The sequence below is a fragment of the Harpia harpyja genome, chromosome 1, assembly GCF_026419915.1.
Source record: "Harpia harpyja isolate bHarHar1 chromosome 1, bHarHar1 primary haplotype, whole genome shotgun sequence".
NCBI lineage: Eukaryota > Metazoa > Chordata > Aves > Accipitriformes > Accipitridae > Harpia > Harpia harpyja.
Genome location: NC_068940.1, coordinates 8,355,074 through 8,371,954, shown reverse-complemented (window position 1 = coordinate 8,371,954; position 16,881 = coordinate 8,355,074). Strand labels below are relative to the sequence as shown.

General features: G+C 35.5%; 1 protein-coding gene across 2 annotated transcripts in view; it reads left to right on the top strand.

The window, feature by feature from the left end:
- Nucleotides 1–16,881, top strand: part of DTNBP1 (dystrobrevin binding protein 1) — a 77,185-nt gene that overhangs the window by 5,376 nt on the left and 54,928 nt on the right. The window contains exons 3-6 of one of the 2 annotated variants that reach the window (XM_052810815.1): nucleotides 380–430; nucleotides 1,276–1,336; nucleotides 4,810–4,942; nucleotides 12,721–12,853. In XM_052810815.1, the coding sequence (XP_052666775.1) occupies nucleotides 380–430; nucleotides 1,276–1,336; nucleotides 4,810–4,942; nucleotides 12,721–12,853 (378 nt within the window). The remainder of the gene's footprint in view (nucleotides 1–379; nucleotides 431–1,275; nucleotides 1,337–4,809; nucleotides 4,943–12,720; nucleotides 12,854–16,881) is intronic. The other variant, XM_052810899.1, reaches the window with a different exon arrangement.

Below are 16,881 nucleotides of genomic sequence, written 5' to 3'. Positions count from 1 at the left end.
CTTGTGTAGTAGTCTTATTTTCAGAATGTTTCTGTCCACTGTTTTAAGTTAAAACAATGTTCATCCTGCGTGTTTGTTAAGTGTACTAAGAAATTATCTCATAAAAGTTGTTTTTAATGGACATAGCCAAAAAAAGGAAAGAATGGGCTACCATAAAATAACAAGGGAAAAAACCCCAACCCTAGCTTTGGAATATTCTTGTAAGATACACTGTGTAATGCATTTTAAACCAGAATTGACAAAATGTTTGTGAAAGTGAACAGTAGGGAATATTTCTGTGCTCAGCATATCTGTCAAACGCAGATATGTTTGCACACATTTTTTTATAACAGCCTTCTATTCATTAACAACATTTGTAAATATACAATTTGCTTTATAGAACTGTTCAGTGTTTGCCAGAGTTTTCTGCTGGACTGGAATTACTGAGCAGGTATGACCTTTCATTTCTTTGTTAGTGTCTGCTTCCTATAATTTCAGAAATAACTTTATTAGGTTAAGAAAATGAGAAGAAAAATCAAGGTGTCATGAATTCTGCAGTTAGTAGAGGGGGGGTGGTTACCAAATGATAAATATGTTTAAAGCTTGCCCAATCCTGAAGTGCTGTCATGTTAATGAAACAGAAGTTCTGGAGGAAAAGCAACATTTGAAAGATTACATTAGTTCATGGTCTAATGCACAGGGATGAAGGAGATCAGCACTGAGGCCCAGCCTGTGGTTTAAATTTGATGTTTTATAACTTGTACATATTTGATATGATTTCATTCTGTTATAATAGAGACAGTATGCCTGTCATTGCCATGAAGGGAAAGTGTATTCCATGTGTATTTAATCACATTTTTTCTGAGTAACAGAAGCTATCTGCATTACAAATTTCCTTTGTATTTTTATCTTAAAAAAAAAAACCAACTCTCTTTTTTTGGGGGGGAGGGGTGTGATTACAATCTTGTTAATTTTTTTTTTCATTTTCTTAATGAAATTGTGTTCCAAGTAGTGCTTAAGGCTTTCATGTGTAGTCTTATAAATATTGCTGGGTCCATTTAGCTCTTAATGTAAGCTAGCAGGTTAAAAAACATGAATTGCTTTTTCTTTGAAAGAAATTATTTCTTACTGTATACTTGTCTTGGTAGAACAGTAAATACCAGAAGGAACTGTACAGCTTTTTAAACTGTTATTTCTGGTAGTCCCTGTAAATATAAGCACAGTGGCATCCATAAAATCCTCTTCCTTTATAAGGGGAACATAGTAAGAATAGTCATTTATCTTTCTTCTCTTCAGATATGAAGATGCTTGGGCTGCCCTTCACAAAGGAGCCAAAGATTGTGCAAAAGCTGGAGAGGTAAGAAAAAATACCAATGTCACATTTGAAATATTTTTAAATGTATAAATAATTTTAAACTAAATTTTTTAGTACCAGCATACTGGGTTGACCCTGACCATTAGGTAAGCACCCACACAGCCTTGTTCACTCCCCCACCAGTGGGACAGAGGAGAGAACAGGAAGAAAAAAATGAGAAAACTCATGGTTCAAGATAAAGACAGTTTAATAATTGAAGGACAGAGGGAAACAAGTGATGCAAAAGCAGTCACTCATAACCTCCCACAAGCAGACCAATGCCCAGCCAGTCTCAGAGCAATGGTTACCTTGGAAGATCAAACCCTTAGTTTTTATTTTTGAGCATGTTGTTACATCATATGAAATATCCCTTTGGCCAACGGCCAACTGTTGTGGCTGTGTCCCTTCCCAACTTCTTGCCTACTCCCAGCCTACTCGCTGCAGGAGGAGCGGGGGTGAGTGGGGAAGAGAGAAAGCCTTGACACTACAACCACTGTTCAGAAATATCCAAAAACATTGGTGTGTTATCAACACTGTTTTGGTTGGAAATGCAAGACACAGCACCATATGGGCTGCTATGAAGAAAATTAGCTCCATCCCAGCTGGATCCAGTACAACCAGTATAATGAAAAAGTAATGCTCTGTATTGCTGCTTGGGAAAAATGCCAAGTTGTGTTGCCTTTTACTGTGGTTTTGAGATGTGGTTTTTGACAAGCAGCTGATGAAATGGATCAGAATGTCCAGTTCCTCTTGTTTCTCACAGCTTTTCCAGATTTGATGGTACTCAGCCTACAATTAATATTCTTAAAGGTTTAAACACAGATATTGTAAAAATAGAAATTGTCTGTGATCGTGTTTCTCACAAGGTATCATCTGACAAGAATTATCTGAAGTTCATTCTCCTGTTTACTTTCTGATATTTCAATTACTATAACAAACATCGAGTGTGAGAATTTCCTAGTGCTTTTAAAGTACTTTTTAACTGATACATCGACACCCAGAATTTGTCTTCTGTCCTTTGTTCAGATAGTTGCAATCACTACTTGCACTTAAGCAAAAAATATTAATTATATCAGCTTCCTGTTTTTCTATGGGCTATGTCAGGTTAGAGAAGGATATTGAGAAGTACAACTTTGTCGGAGTGTGACAAGAAGGTGATGGTAAAAATAAGACATACCCAGAAGTTCAGGTGGTCAGTTTTTGCACTCTTCTGCCATTGTTTGAAATATTTTAAGTTAGCTAGGAATATTATTTTGAGACTGCCTAAGACTTCTTAACATTGCCAATAAATGGCAGTGTAAACAATAAATAGCAATGTAAACAATGTAATGTAAACAGTAATGTAATGCAAACATTAAATAATGTGATGCAATATAAATGATTGCAGAAGTGATGTTGCATGTTACTGCTGTAGCTCTTTAAAAGCAGTGGGGAGGCTGGGAAAGTATAGACTATATTTGGGGTTGAAGTATGTTGGTGGTTAGTATCAGGGTAGGGCTGCCCTCTCCTAGTGGACAGGAAATGGCAAGATTTGACTTGTTTGGCTGAAAAGATTCAGGAAGTGTCTGTGCTTTCGTTCTAATTTTGTTCAGTTTTCTTACCCTGGAAGTAAAGTGACAAGTTGTGTGGTTTGTTTCCGGAGTGAAGGGAAATAAAACTTCCAGTAAGTGTTACCAATGCAGTGCTCTGCTGTTCTGGAGGTCTGCACCAGACTTTCCATTTCAAACCCTGTTTAAGGGGCAGACAGTGTAAGCTGGGTGGCCACGATGCAGAGCAGGACTGAGTTGTGGGGTTCTCTGTCCTGGCTGAAATCTTCACTTTGTCTGGCTGCATCCTCCCTGACTCTTCTGGTTTCCTTAGGAGTCTTCTCTATATCTTTTTCCAATGGATAAAAAACTCACTGCTTAATATATTTTGAAGAGGTGTATTTAGGGTAAGAAAGATATTATCTTCTTATTTTTCTTGCCTAATAGCATGGCCTGCCTTTTCCACCTGTTCCAGTGAATACCTTCTGTTATTAGAGATGAAGTTCTCTGTGCCAGCTTTGTGTGCTTTACTGCTCATGATGATTTTTTTTTTTTTAGAAGATCTCTTAAGTGACTTGCTTACAATTTTGTAATACTTGCAATAGTTTGAATTAAAAACCGTAGTTCTGAAAACCATGTGAGGTTTCATATATATAAAACCAGTGTAACCTTAATCTCATATATTATGGCTGCTTGGGAAAATTAGAATGAAAAACTTCAAAAAAGTCTTTGAAATTTTCCATGAAATTCAGATGTTTACTTTTGGGAGAATCCAAAATATGAATTGCTTGTGTTTTTTTGTTTCTTTTTTATAAAAGTAGAAAATACAGAGTTCAATAAAATAAGAATTATGTAAGCACACAAGATTGCCTGTACTATATCAGACCTAAAGGTCCCCTTGTCCGGTATCCTATTTCTGGTACTGGCCCCCAGGAGATAAACTACTCATGCTGTCTTATTTATAAATGTTGAACAGAGAAAGGAAAGTGAAAATTTCAAGCTTGAATTGCTGCCTACAGCCTTACCATGTTAAATTATACATGCTAACTACCAGTTCCATCTACAAAATTGTCCTAAAAATACTGCTTTTAGACGATTGTAATTTTAGCTGCATTCAGCTATCTCTGGGCTGAAATATCTTTCTGGTGTTTGCCCCCATCTCATGGTGTGTTTTTTGTTTGCTTTACTGATTTAACTGATTAAATCCCATATCTCATTCTCAAAAATAGACTTGGCTTTATTTAAATAACGTTATTGGTCTTCTGAAGTGTTTCATTACTCACTGGGCTTTGGAATAAGTTCTAAAACCTTGTCTGGTAAAACAGGATGGCTTTTTGACAGGGATGGAGGAATTTGGAAATAGGAGAAGTTGTCGTTCTAAACAAATCTGTCTGAGGTGGGTAGAATTGTAAATCTTTGAGAACTTCCTTTGCCTATTTGTCAGATTTTTTCCGTTTCTGCATCTAAATTCTACAAAAACTGAGGAATCCAGAATGCAGTTATAGCCATGGGCTGCAGTTGTGTGCAAGAGGAAAAATGGGCAATGGAACTAAGAGCAGGGAAACTATAATTGAATCATCTCAAGTATCATATACAAGGGAAACATATGTTACCCAAGATGTCTTGATCTTGCTGTTTTTCATAGAATCTGACCTATGTAAATAAAACTTTTAAGCAGCTTATCCATAAAATATTTCCTACATTGATTAGTATATTGAGAAATAACTTTTTATCTTGTTTTGATCAATGCATTTTTATATAAATATTTCATACTACAGGGTCTTTCTTGATCATGTTGTATATTTACTTGAGAAGTACACAAGTGGCAGTGCTATAAGGTTGCTGTGTTGACCTTATGCTTGCAGATTGTGTGAATTAGAAAAATTAGTCAAGATGCTCGTAAATAGGTTCATAAATTTGCAAGTAAAGTAAAGAACTTGTTTGTTTCAGCTGGTGGATAGTGAAGTTGTGATGCTTTCTGCACACTGGGAGAAGAAAAGGAACAGTCTGGTGGAACTACAGGATCAGCTCCAACAAATACCTGGGTTTTTAGCAGATCTGGAATGCCTCACAGCAAGCCTAGGTAAGGTTTTCTAGACATAACAAGCATTCAAGTCAGTACAGAGGATTAGACTGAAGTGCAGCTGTCATGAACTTTGCAATTATAAAATTCAATTTTGCTTCCCAAACACATCCTTTCTATTATAAAACAGTAGTGCTTAAACTGGTTTTGTAAAAGAGCAAAATTATTAGTGATTGTTCTCCCAGCAGTTAAAACATTGTGTCATTATTTAGAAAAAAATATTGTATGGCAACTGCACATCTTGGTGTGAACAGTTGAAAATTATTATTCTTGAAGTCTTTTTAACTTCTTAAAGATTTGTAAGTAGTGTGAACACTCATGCATGTAGTTGCTTCTCTTTGAGTCTATGTAATTTCATATAACAATTTGTTTTAAATCATAATTTGATTGGGGGGGAGCAAGAAATTTACCTGGCTTGGGACATTTTCAAGGCAGAAACTTTTTGTTGAGAGTAATTGTTGGTTCCAAAGCTATTTTCCGTAGTTCAAGTTAGTGTACAAGGTTAAGCTATTCTGAAGTCATACCCACCTGGGTGAAACTAGCAATGCTGCATATTAAGGTTATCAAATACTTCATGTTTGTTACATGGGTTCCAATTTTTAGAACTTTACCAAATGTTAACCTGTCGATTTAATTTAAAACATGAAAACATGAATCCTTGAGTGCACTACTTCTGGAAACTTCTCATACGAAACAGTTGATCCACTGTTGAAAATGAAATTAGGAAAGAATGTTCTGGCCTCTTAGTCTCTGAAAAGCTCTAGTGTTACTGAGCCTTAAAACAGGGATGCAGCGTTTGACAAGAGGCAAGCCTTTCTGTCAACAGTAGGCCTCTTGCTACCTCCATCAAAATCTGTTCAAGTTGCATCAAATTAAAGTTTTGAAAAACTGCTGTCTGTGCATGGATTTTAGTAGCCGAGTTCCCCAGGGACGTTGCCTGCAGTATTCCTACAGCAGCTGGGAAGTATGCAGGAATTGTTCGTGTAATTGCAGGTCTTGTTTTTTGTGGGGTGGGCTGGATTTGTGTGCTGGCACCTGATGTTGAAGAAAAGAAGGGTTCTTTTCTGTGTTCAAAGGCTAATTCTCATTCTTCTATGGTCAGTGGATATGCACAAATAGGCTTTTGTTCCTAGGTAAGCTGGTAATAACTTTGCTATTTCTTTCTGAACCAAGGAATATATTTAATTTTTTATTACAATTTTCTTATACCACCTTATTTAGTAAGGCTTTATCATGTGTGGTAACCGTTTAATGTTGGCTTTTTGAAAAGCTCAATTATTTTCTAAGGAAATAGCAATTCAAATAATCATTTATTTAAATACTGATTTTAATATCATGCACAAAATGATGCAGTCCACTGGTAGACCAAAGATAAACAATATAATAAAACCTAGTGGAATTGTCTTTATAGTGCATAACTGCAAATGCTGTAAATCCTGATGAACTGGGGTTACCTTCCCATTCCTAATATTATAGTTTTATGAACCAGAATTAATCTCATCCTGATTGTAGAATTACTTGGAGAAGGCTCACTGTCTCCAGAATATTTTTGATACTGTACTAGCAGGATTTGAGGAAGCATTAATCAGTCTGCTTGGGGAAGCTAATGAATTTTGAAGTCTACTGCGAAGGTTGTGAGATTTGAACCAAATCTAGCCTCACCTCATGTGTCAGATTTCAAGTAATTCACCTAGAGGTTTTTATTAGTTCCTCCTAACCACTGCGAGTTTTTTGGAATTGTTTTTTTTCTGTTAAGTTATATAGCATATACTTGAAGAGAAAGGTATAATTCATACCAAATTCAACATCTATGCTTCTGGAAGTGATTTACCAGAAATTTGCTGTGATATTCTGCTCACCATTTTTAGTTTTTATAACTCTGAACTATCTGCTTTTTATAAATGTAAACTGTATTCACTTTTCCAAGAGATGATTAATACTGTGGCTGTGAATTTTAAATACGGGTGAAAAATTCTGTAAAAAAAAATACGCGAATATAGAATTTTAAACTGCTGTGTCCTGGGTTGTGCATCCAAGATGTAATTTGGCTAATATTCATAATTTCAGAAAAGTAATAGTTCTGTGTTGTGACATGATACGCTTCTAATAAATATATTAATGCTTTTATTTTGAAAGTAGATAGGGAACCCTGGCTGCTTTTGATAAAAGAAATTTCAGATAAGGGGAATGAGCCTTTTTAGTGACCTACTTAAAATTGGTATGAGTCATGTACAGATTCTTTAGCTTTTGCTGTGTATTAGAAGACACATTTTCATTAGCACTTTTATAAATAAAGTCCTTTAACTTAGGTACTCACATTATCAGTCATCCCTCACTTCAAGGAAAAAGTCTGTGTCTTCATTTGATAAATTTATTGTATTATGCAATGTCTTGTAGCTTCTGTTGAAAACCTTGAAGAAAAAATTACTCTCATGTAAAAGTGAAAAGGACAGTTATTGCCCTTTCAAAGTCCAGAATTTGAATCATCACTTAAGCCAATTTTTATTTGAGATGTTGTAGAAAATACCTGCTTGCCAATATCTGACATACTTGCCTTAATATGAAATATGCTTCATGTTTGAGAAGGGGCATTTTGTTCAAATACCTGTTTTGATTTCAGCAAATCAAGGCACACAAACCTTGATCCAAGTCAAATTCTCACTACTCTTATTTTTAAACATCTAATGTTAAGCATCTACTTGATAGTGGTTTCAGAAAGGCTGATCACGAACATAGGTGACAGATCCAATGTAGGGTGATAGTATTTAGACTGGTGAGACTGGGAAGAAAATAAGGCTGGGTATATATTCACAAGGATAAAAGCCATTGCTTCGTAATCTTTACTAAATATTTTTTTCCAAGTATGGATGAGTGTGTAAATCCATTAGGGAAACAGAAACTTTTCTCACTGCTTAGGGGAAGTATCCTTGTTTGTATCTTGAGAAGAAGGACATGCTTTATTTTCAGATTGTGTATCAAGTATGAAGGTTGCTGTTTTCTAGCTTTGCAAAATCCAATCCAATTTGTTCGGAGAAGCACAAGTGTTTTGCATAAAAGAAAAGAAAGAAGGGCCATGTACCCTTTGTTTCAGAAGGGGGATTAAAGTCTTCTTAATGGCCTCTTCATACATTAGGGAAATGTAGTAAAACTTGTGAAATATAAGGTCACAGTGATTATAATACCATTTTCATTAAATACAAGATTTTGATTTTGGTAACATTTGAGCTACTTTAAGAACTTAATACCCCATGTTTTGGGTACTTGTTTTGCAGCAAAAAAGTATGTTTTAATGCAATATACTTATTTTTTTAATTCTTGATAAAAATGCCAAAGATTTTTCCAGTTAGAATAATGCAATATACTTCCAGCAACTTCTTGTATTCTGAGATTATAGAATTTAATTTTTGCTCATTTCATCAGTTTGTAGACAGCCTCTAAAGCAGTACTTCTATAGGAGGAAAAAGTGTAGTGAGTAACAGCCCACAGACTTACCTCTTTGGGCAAGGCATGAGTGTCTTTGGGCAAGATAAGTCATTAGTTTACTATTATCTATTTATTAATTGTGGCTTATGTCAGGATTTAGATACTAGTAGGTATGGGTCAAGTAAAACGGAATTTAAGACCAGACAATATATCAATCAAGATTTTTCACAGAGCTGGCATTTGAACTTGGACTTTTGAATTGTGTTTGGTTACTTAAATAACAGTTTCTTTTTCATTCGCATCTAGCAGTTGATAGCTCTTGAAAAAGAGCTGGATAAATGTTTTGTAATGCAGAAATCTAGAACACACATGCCATGAGAAGACTCTAGTTTTTAGTGGTTTTTTTTTTTACTTAAAAATTATTTTTAAAGTTAGGAGAGCTGTAAAAACTTCTACTGTAAATGAGTAATAATTTGCAGTTGGGAAGATGGTTAAAGAAAATCATATTTTATTTATTATTAATTAGAACAGTTTTTCTAACTGGTTGACCAGTTTAAAAACTACTGATACTTTTTTTGCTTTTGTGAGTTTTGTTGTTTGAGATGAAGCAGCATTTAACTTTTACTGAGAAAGTCAGGGAAAATATTGGGGGGGTGTAGGTAAAACCAGGGAATTTGAATAATATAGTGTAATGATACCTATGTTCAACAGGGAGTTTTTCATAGGCTCCAGGGCAGAATGCTTCAGCGGAGAGGGTTGTTGTGTAAGGTAGAGGTATATATGTATAAAAGGCATATAGTTTGGTGTTGTAAACTTGGAAATGTCTGTGGCTTGAATACAGAAGGAAAAACATTCTAGTATTCTTGATCTGTAGGTTCAGCAAAGAAGCTACTTCAGGTTCATGTGAGTGGTATGATACTAGCTGGGTTTAAGATCTTTTCTTTAAAAACAAATCAAAATTGGCGCTAGTAGAACTGTAATTATGTAAAGAATTTTTTAAAGTGTTGCAGCTGAATTGAGCTCTTTCTGCATATACATCTTTCACTGCTCGTATTATTTTAAGCTTAGTAATCTGTGTCCCTGTCTGACCTAGAGGTAGAGAGAATTTCTTTGATGTAATTGTTTCCATCCTGTTTTCTGCCTTTTTGTCTTTTAGTCAGAAAATGAATGAACTTTGTAAAAATTTCTTTCATATTCCTTGGTGGCTCCTGTTGTTTTGGTGGCTGGGACAGTGCAGGCAGGCTGCACTTAAAGTTATAGTAGGAAAAACTGAAAACTAATATTTTCTGATGTATAGCTGTCATTTAGCTTTTCTAACAATTTTTGTACTACTGCAGAACTATAGGTTACATAGGTTGCAGTTAAAAGAAATTTTATGTGGTAAATTTAAATTAGTTAAACTTTAGAAAGAAAGTGTTTTCAGGAACAAAATTGTTTTTTGCAATTCTTGAGTTCTAGATAAATACTTTAATACCTGAGTAGCTGCTAAACAGTGTACACTGATGGAAGATAATTCAATCTAATGTCATCTGATCAAACATTAACGTACTTTAAAAAAATGAAAACTAAGAAGTAAAACTTGTAATGGTGATATACCTGTGATAGTGTAAGAAATACAGGTCAAACTAATATAATTGGAATGATGTCATCTGACTTTTTTCAACTATCTAATAAAAAATATTATTTCTGCCAAGTGTGACGTATTACTATACAGGAAAATTCTTAATCGAAAGGTACAATGAATTTTTTCCAGTCTCCTTAAAAATACTAGAAGGAGGAGATGTTTTTCTGCTTCATAGCAATGCTGTTTCAGAGTGAGGTGGTGATTGTTGCCTGACCACTTGGTTGTGGGATTTCTTGAAGAGCTGGAGAAGTAGTAGTAGTCTTGCAGGTATTCTTTAGAACATTAGCTGGCTTTCTGGGGCAGATTCATTCTAGGTGCCACTGTGAACTGTAAACTGGAAATTAATTTCTAGATTTCATATTTTTGCTAAATACCTTTATAAAAGTATGAGCTTATTTATCGGCGAATATAGATAAGAGCTGTTCAAAGCATCATGGCTTAAGTTTCAAATTAATTAAATATGTAGCTTTTTTTTGAACTTCCTTTTGATGCACAGTGCGTACATTCTCAGCTAGTCTTCAACTTTTTTTGTGAAAAGCAACTAAGTTTTCTTTCACTTCAGAAAGAAAAATTCTGAAACCTGTGTTGCAGTGAAGTGGGATTGTTGTCTTCTGGAGACATCTTAAATGTTCATTCCTATTCTTCAGGATCACAGTGTTTTCTGCAATTGCCACTAGAGGCTGCTCAAATGCTAGTGCAAGGAATCAGTTGCCCTCTAGAATTCACTTTTCTTCATCCTCTTTATTTTCCTGTTCTTTGTTGTCTTTTAATATTAATTCAATAACAAGTACAGCAAAGCAGGTGGTGGGTTTTTTTAAGTGGAAAAACCACTGGTTGATAGGTACCTTACTAAATTATCTTGAGCTCTGCTGTGTTTGTGAATTTTGCAGATTAATAAATGAGCAATCATTCTGAAAAGCAAGTTAGCATAATGCAGACATTTGGATTTTAATGCACTCAGAAAAGTCCATTTCTTAAGCAAAAAGGGACCACCAGTCGTAATTGTAGTCATGATATTGCCCTTTGAATAGATCCGGATTTTGTGAGAGGAAGCTGTGTGTGTGGTAAACAATGCATGTTCCACAGCACAATCTGTAGAACTGAAGACTTGCCCCCCCCCCCCCCGCCCCAACTTATCTCCACATTGTCAACTTCCTTTCACTGCTGCAAGTGATCTGTATACAGATAAATAATTTAAGGACATCTTTGCTGATTATATGATTCATGTTTCCCTTTCTGACTGTTGTGGAGCAGTACCTTACTTGTTAGGGACTTAAAAATCTTACTAAGTAATTGGAGCTGAATATATGACTCTGCATGCTAGGAGATTTGTTTATGAGGTCTTAACTTTTGCTTCTCTAGAGGGACCACTAGGACAGCAATTTCTAATTGAGTAATGGCTAAGAAAGTTGAAATTTTGTACACTCCAGGATAGGCTCCAAGTAGAATGGCCAAACCAGAACTGAAGATTTGACTGATGCCTTCAGCTTGCTATTTCCTTCTTTTGAGCATCCAAAACACATTAACTTTAAATCACTTTTTTCTACCTTGAACTTAATAGTTATTGTCTTGTTTTATGAAGATTGCTTCTGTCTGTTACAGGCAAAAGTGAAACAGCCATTTCCCAAAACTTGGAGTTGCTTTAGGTTTTCTGCTATTTCATTTCTTCATCTGTGTAGTTCTTTGCATCAACAATCAAGTTCATACACTGCAATGGATTAGTGTATCTGTCTCTGAACTGCAAAATCCCTTCTATTCTTTGGTTGCTGTTTTGTTTGTAAAAAATGTGATTTATCCTTCCTCCTGCAATTTACTTTCCCTGTTGCATAGAAGTAGTCCTGACAAAAGGGTGAATGATAGTCCTGTATTCACACAGCTCCATCCCAGAGTGACTAGCTGGTTAGAGTTTGGGGAAAATAGTTTTTTCCACTTTGGGATCCCGAGGAGGGACATGGAGTTCAGCATTAATCACCCACAGGGAGAGTGATCCTTTGATACAAGATTCACATGAGATAATTCAGGTCAGAAGGGACCTCAGGAGTTCGTTAGTCCAAATTTCTGCTCAAAACAGGGTGAGCTATGCGATAATATCAGGTTTCTCAGCGCTTTTCATAGACATGATCTCTTTTAGCTTGAGACTCTGAACAATTATGGTTAAAGAGTTGATTAAGAGGTTTTGCGTGTTTTTAAGTGCATGGGTATGTAAAATAGCTAAATCTAGAGATTTGCCTATCAGTAAAGGGTCTGTCTTGAGAGTAAACTTTCAAAGTCTGTATTCTTTTATATTATTACAAGGTCATGTGAGAGTTAAAATTCTCCCAGTATGCTTTACTTTCACTTCATTTGAATAATTTAAGATTAGTACTGGTCTTGGTCAGCACAGTTTTGTTCCTCAGATTGATACCAGGCAGGAAGGGGTAAACTGACAGTCAGCCCAAGAAACAAAATTAAATTATAGGTTCTGGATGCTTCTGAAGTACAGATCACAAGCCTGTGAGACCAAGATGCTGGGGCAAATACAGTGGTTCAGTGTCTTACTACAAAGGGAACTTCAGATAGATCCCTCTTAACACGGCTCTGCTGTCACTCTTTAGTATTTGTTTTTCTGAGCTGTTTATATATGTGTAATTATTACCACGTTAATTATGTACCTTTATGAATTCCTGTTTCTGTTCAGGTGAGTTGTCCATCTATTGATACAATTTGATATTCATATAAGTATTTCTTATAGCCCAGCTAGAGGCAAATTTTGAGGAAATGGAGAATCATCTATTGTGTCTTGAGGACCTATGTGAACAGTGTGAGTTGGAAAGATACAAATGTATGCAGACATTACAGCTGGAAAACTACAAGAAAACAAAAAGGTAAATAAAACAATTGCTATAAATATAAATTAGCATAAAATATAAGCTTTTGTTATTATTATTTTTTCCCTGTATATAATATAATCCCTTTTATTTTCATCTTTTAAAGAAACAGTAATCTTTGACAGGAAGTTGCAAATTTGTAATAGATTCAATAAGTGTTGGTCTAACTCTTGGTGATGAACAATGAGTGTGTGTATTTGGAAAATTATCACTACATAGTTGTTAAGATTAAGTTGTGCTTATTATTCTTTATAAACAATTGTTAATAAGCACTGATAAGTTGTTTCTTTTAATACTTTGCCCTGTTTATTTAATTTCTCTTTTTTCCCATGTATTGTAACCTGTAAAGTTAGGAACTGTATTTTCCTCTTACCTTCTTTTCAGTTCTATCCTATCCTGTACTATGAGTACCTTTCACTCTGTATGTTAGGTATTACTCTCCTGCCATTCTCTTACTTGCAAAGACAAGTTTACCTAAAGATAAAGGAGTAAGAGATAAACGTTAAGAGCTTAAATAACTTAAATCTTGACTTTTTTGGTTTTGTTACTGACAGTGCCAAAAATAACCTTACTGAAGGAGATAAGAAAAGCAGTATTAAGTCCGTTCTATAAATGAAGACGTGGAGTTAAATTGAAGCAATTTGTCAAAGTCTCTGACAGCCTGTGTTAGGGAGTGGTGATGCTGGCAGTTAGGGATGCTGACAGACCCGGAGCCAGCACTGACATGGGGATAACCAGGTTATTTGATCTGTTGAACCTGGTGTCCTCCTGTTAGCCAGGGGAAGCACCCTGGCACCCTCCCCATTTCTCTTGATTGTGGAAGCAAGTTTGACTCATGTGGTATGGTCAGAACAACTGGTTTGGTTTTATGGTCCTAATTAGGATGTGGTGATCAAGGGCAGGGCTGTGCCAGACAGCACTTGTCACATTTTGCATAGCTTATCTGATTTCTTCTTTCTTGACCCTCCTTTTGCCACTCTTGTACCTATTTTTCTTTTCTCTTTTTTTTAAATTCCAGTGTCCTCCCAAATAAACAATCCACCCCTAGTTACTTTTTCCCTGTTGGTCCTGGTTTTGCTACGCAAATTTGGTATTTCTGATACCATTATCTAGGGAATCTTGGCCTTCTGTGGTGTTACAGATAAGGTTACTGAAGTACCGCTGGCATTGCAAGTTCTGCCTCCCAGAAGGTGCCTGATGCCTTAAAGATCCCCCTTCAATTTTCTGTGAAGTTTGGCTGTTTCTAACTTAAATCCCCTTTAACCAGCTGTGAAATCCAACCATTCCTCATGGTGCTATCTGTAGCTTTTGTCAGCTTCTTGCTATGTTACCTGTCACATCCAGCAATTTCTCATGTCAATTTCTCATGTTGTGTCCTTTAGTTTTTCACATCCTGTTCAGTTAGCTTAACCTCAGGCCAGGGCCTCGGCAGTGGTCTTGTCATTTTCCTGCAACCTGGATTTTCTTTTTCCCCATCCAGGGCAACACCATTTTCTCTCTCTCCAGGAAGAGTCAACAGTAGTCAGTATGGCTGAATATTCACTTGTTCAGATCTATTTAAATAATTAAATATTTAATGGTAGTAATTTCAAAATTCTAAATATGTGCTATTTAACAAAATAACACAAAAATTTAAAAAGTGCATAAAGCAACAGATTTGTACCCCCTAAAATATAGTAATATTTCTGAAGTTTTCTGAGTTTTGTTTGTTCTCTAAGCTGTCCTCGCTCCCTCTCCCCCTCCCCTTGCCTCTGCTTTCAACGTCAAAATAGTGTTAAACTGTTGCCTACTTTGTTTAGCAGCATCTAATCAGTTCTATATATAGAATGCTAAGCAAACTACTTAACGTAATTATAAGCTGATTACATTTGGTCAGATCTAGACAAAACAGGGAGAATGCAGGTAATTTCTGGTTGATCATTACCACTGTATTTATTTAAGTAAAAAATTAACTGCTAGGTCGTTACTAGAAGGACACTTGCCAATGTAGATACCTGAAGAACGAACAGCCAGTTAACTTAATGTGAGTGTGATTTGTTATGTATGTTTGGAACTCATATCCTATCTTCCCTCTCTTTAGTGTTTGGGGTTTTTACTGTGATACTGGCTACTGAAAGAATCAAGCGGGGGTTCAGGAGTCTATGCTCTCTCTTTAACACAAGAATTATTTTCAGGGAGTGAGTGGTTTTGTGTAAAAAAAAAAAAAAAAAAAAAAAAAATTTTCCTGTGTTTTGACAATATAGGGATGAAAGCTGAGATGAAAACAAACTGTAGAAACTGTGGTTATTTTAAGCATGTTACAAAAAGTAATTTTATTGTAAAGTCACTGTAGAGCTTAGGCTAGAAGCTCACATACTACAAGTCTTTTGAAAAATCTTCCTGTATGAAAGATTGAGAAGAAAGTGCTTTAGGTCAACATTAAACTTTTGAAATGCAGGTTATGGTAACTATGGGAACTGATTTTCAGAAATAGGTCTCCCTATTAAATAGAGCAACTTTATTTCAGTTCAGACAGATCAATTTTTTCTCTTTTGTCATTGTGTTGAGTACTAGTTTCAAAGTAGATTCATCAATCCAATGTGTTTTCCACAATATATTTTAAAGCCCGGTGTTTTGGGGGATTGATTGTTTTTCTGTGTGTGTATCTCTGGATTTTTAATATTCTCTTTTTTGTTTTTAAATCCACTGATCAGGGTACCAGTATTGTTGGATGAAGTCTAGATTCACCCTTGTTTTCTCTAGTTAGTCTTGCTGCAATTGTTTGCATGTATGTTAACATGAAACCATGCCATTTTGTTTCCTGTCCTTTTCTCAATCAAGCGCAATTCTTCTTCCCTTCATCCTCCTACTGAGGATGTACTGTTTCTGACTGCAGAAGACTCCTTGTTTCCCTCCAGTCTCCAACAGCAGTTCTTGCATTCCCAAGGAAGTGCACTGTGTCCTTTAGGAAGCACTGTCAAAAGCTCCTTTCTGTGCCAATTTTTATGTGCACCGAATTGCAGGCTTATGGTGTAGGATAAAATGTTTCTGTCCTGAAGCTGTACTTCCTATGAAGCTCTTAGTACCATTTGTATCCATTTCAGATGGATCACCATTTTTTTTAAAAATAGAAACCCCTGATTGTTTTATCAATTAAAAGGACCTGCCCAGCTGCAACATTTTGTAGGAATACATTGGAGATAGCAAAGAGTCCTTGTCACTGGAAATGAGTCAATACATTTTACTGTGTGTCATTTGACTTTACACATAGTTGTCTGAATTTTAATTTTTTTACGATGTCTTGGTTAAGGATCCTTTCTGTTTTTCAGTACTTGACTGCTTTGAGAACAGACATAGAAGGAAAATGAATGAAGAAATCTAAAATCCTGAGTCTGAAGTATACCCTGATGCTAGGGTATACTTCAACAGGTGAATGTTCAGTAATATTGCAAACCTTAGTGGTACCAATTTTTTTTCCTTTCTGGTGAGATTTAAATAAATGCTTTACCTGAAGAGAAAATATGTTCTTAAAATGTATATTTACTCCCAATTTTGTAATTTAAAGGTTTATTTGCTGTCAAATAATGTGAAACCCCATGCTTTGGTAATTAGTACAGTAGATGAGGAGTTGGACAGATTGTCATAATTCTTGTTAGATGCATTGCCATGCCATGATGGTGGTTTTATGCTTCTGGAGGAGAGTAATGTTTGATTCACTTTCTCATTCAGGAGGGTATAAAATTTATGGCAATTGTATCGTGTAGGTTAGAGATGTGTATGTGAGAAAATGTCGTAATAAGTTACCACTGTTTATTTCTTCTGTATGGTCTTCTGTTGGTTTTATCTCTCTATTTGCTTTGGGAACATAAGGGACAATAAGGATTGTTGCAGTTACGGTGGCTTACGTTAGGCCTGACCAACATAAACACTCAAAAAGTAAATAGAAAAAACTTCTTTAGATAATTCAGACTAGTCTGCTTTTTGAAAAAGTTCCTCTAACTTAGGCCAATTAATGGTTATTTACTCACTAACATACAAAAAAAAAT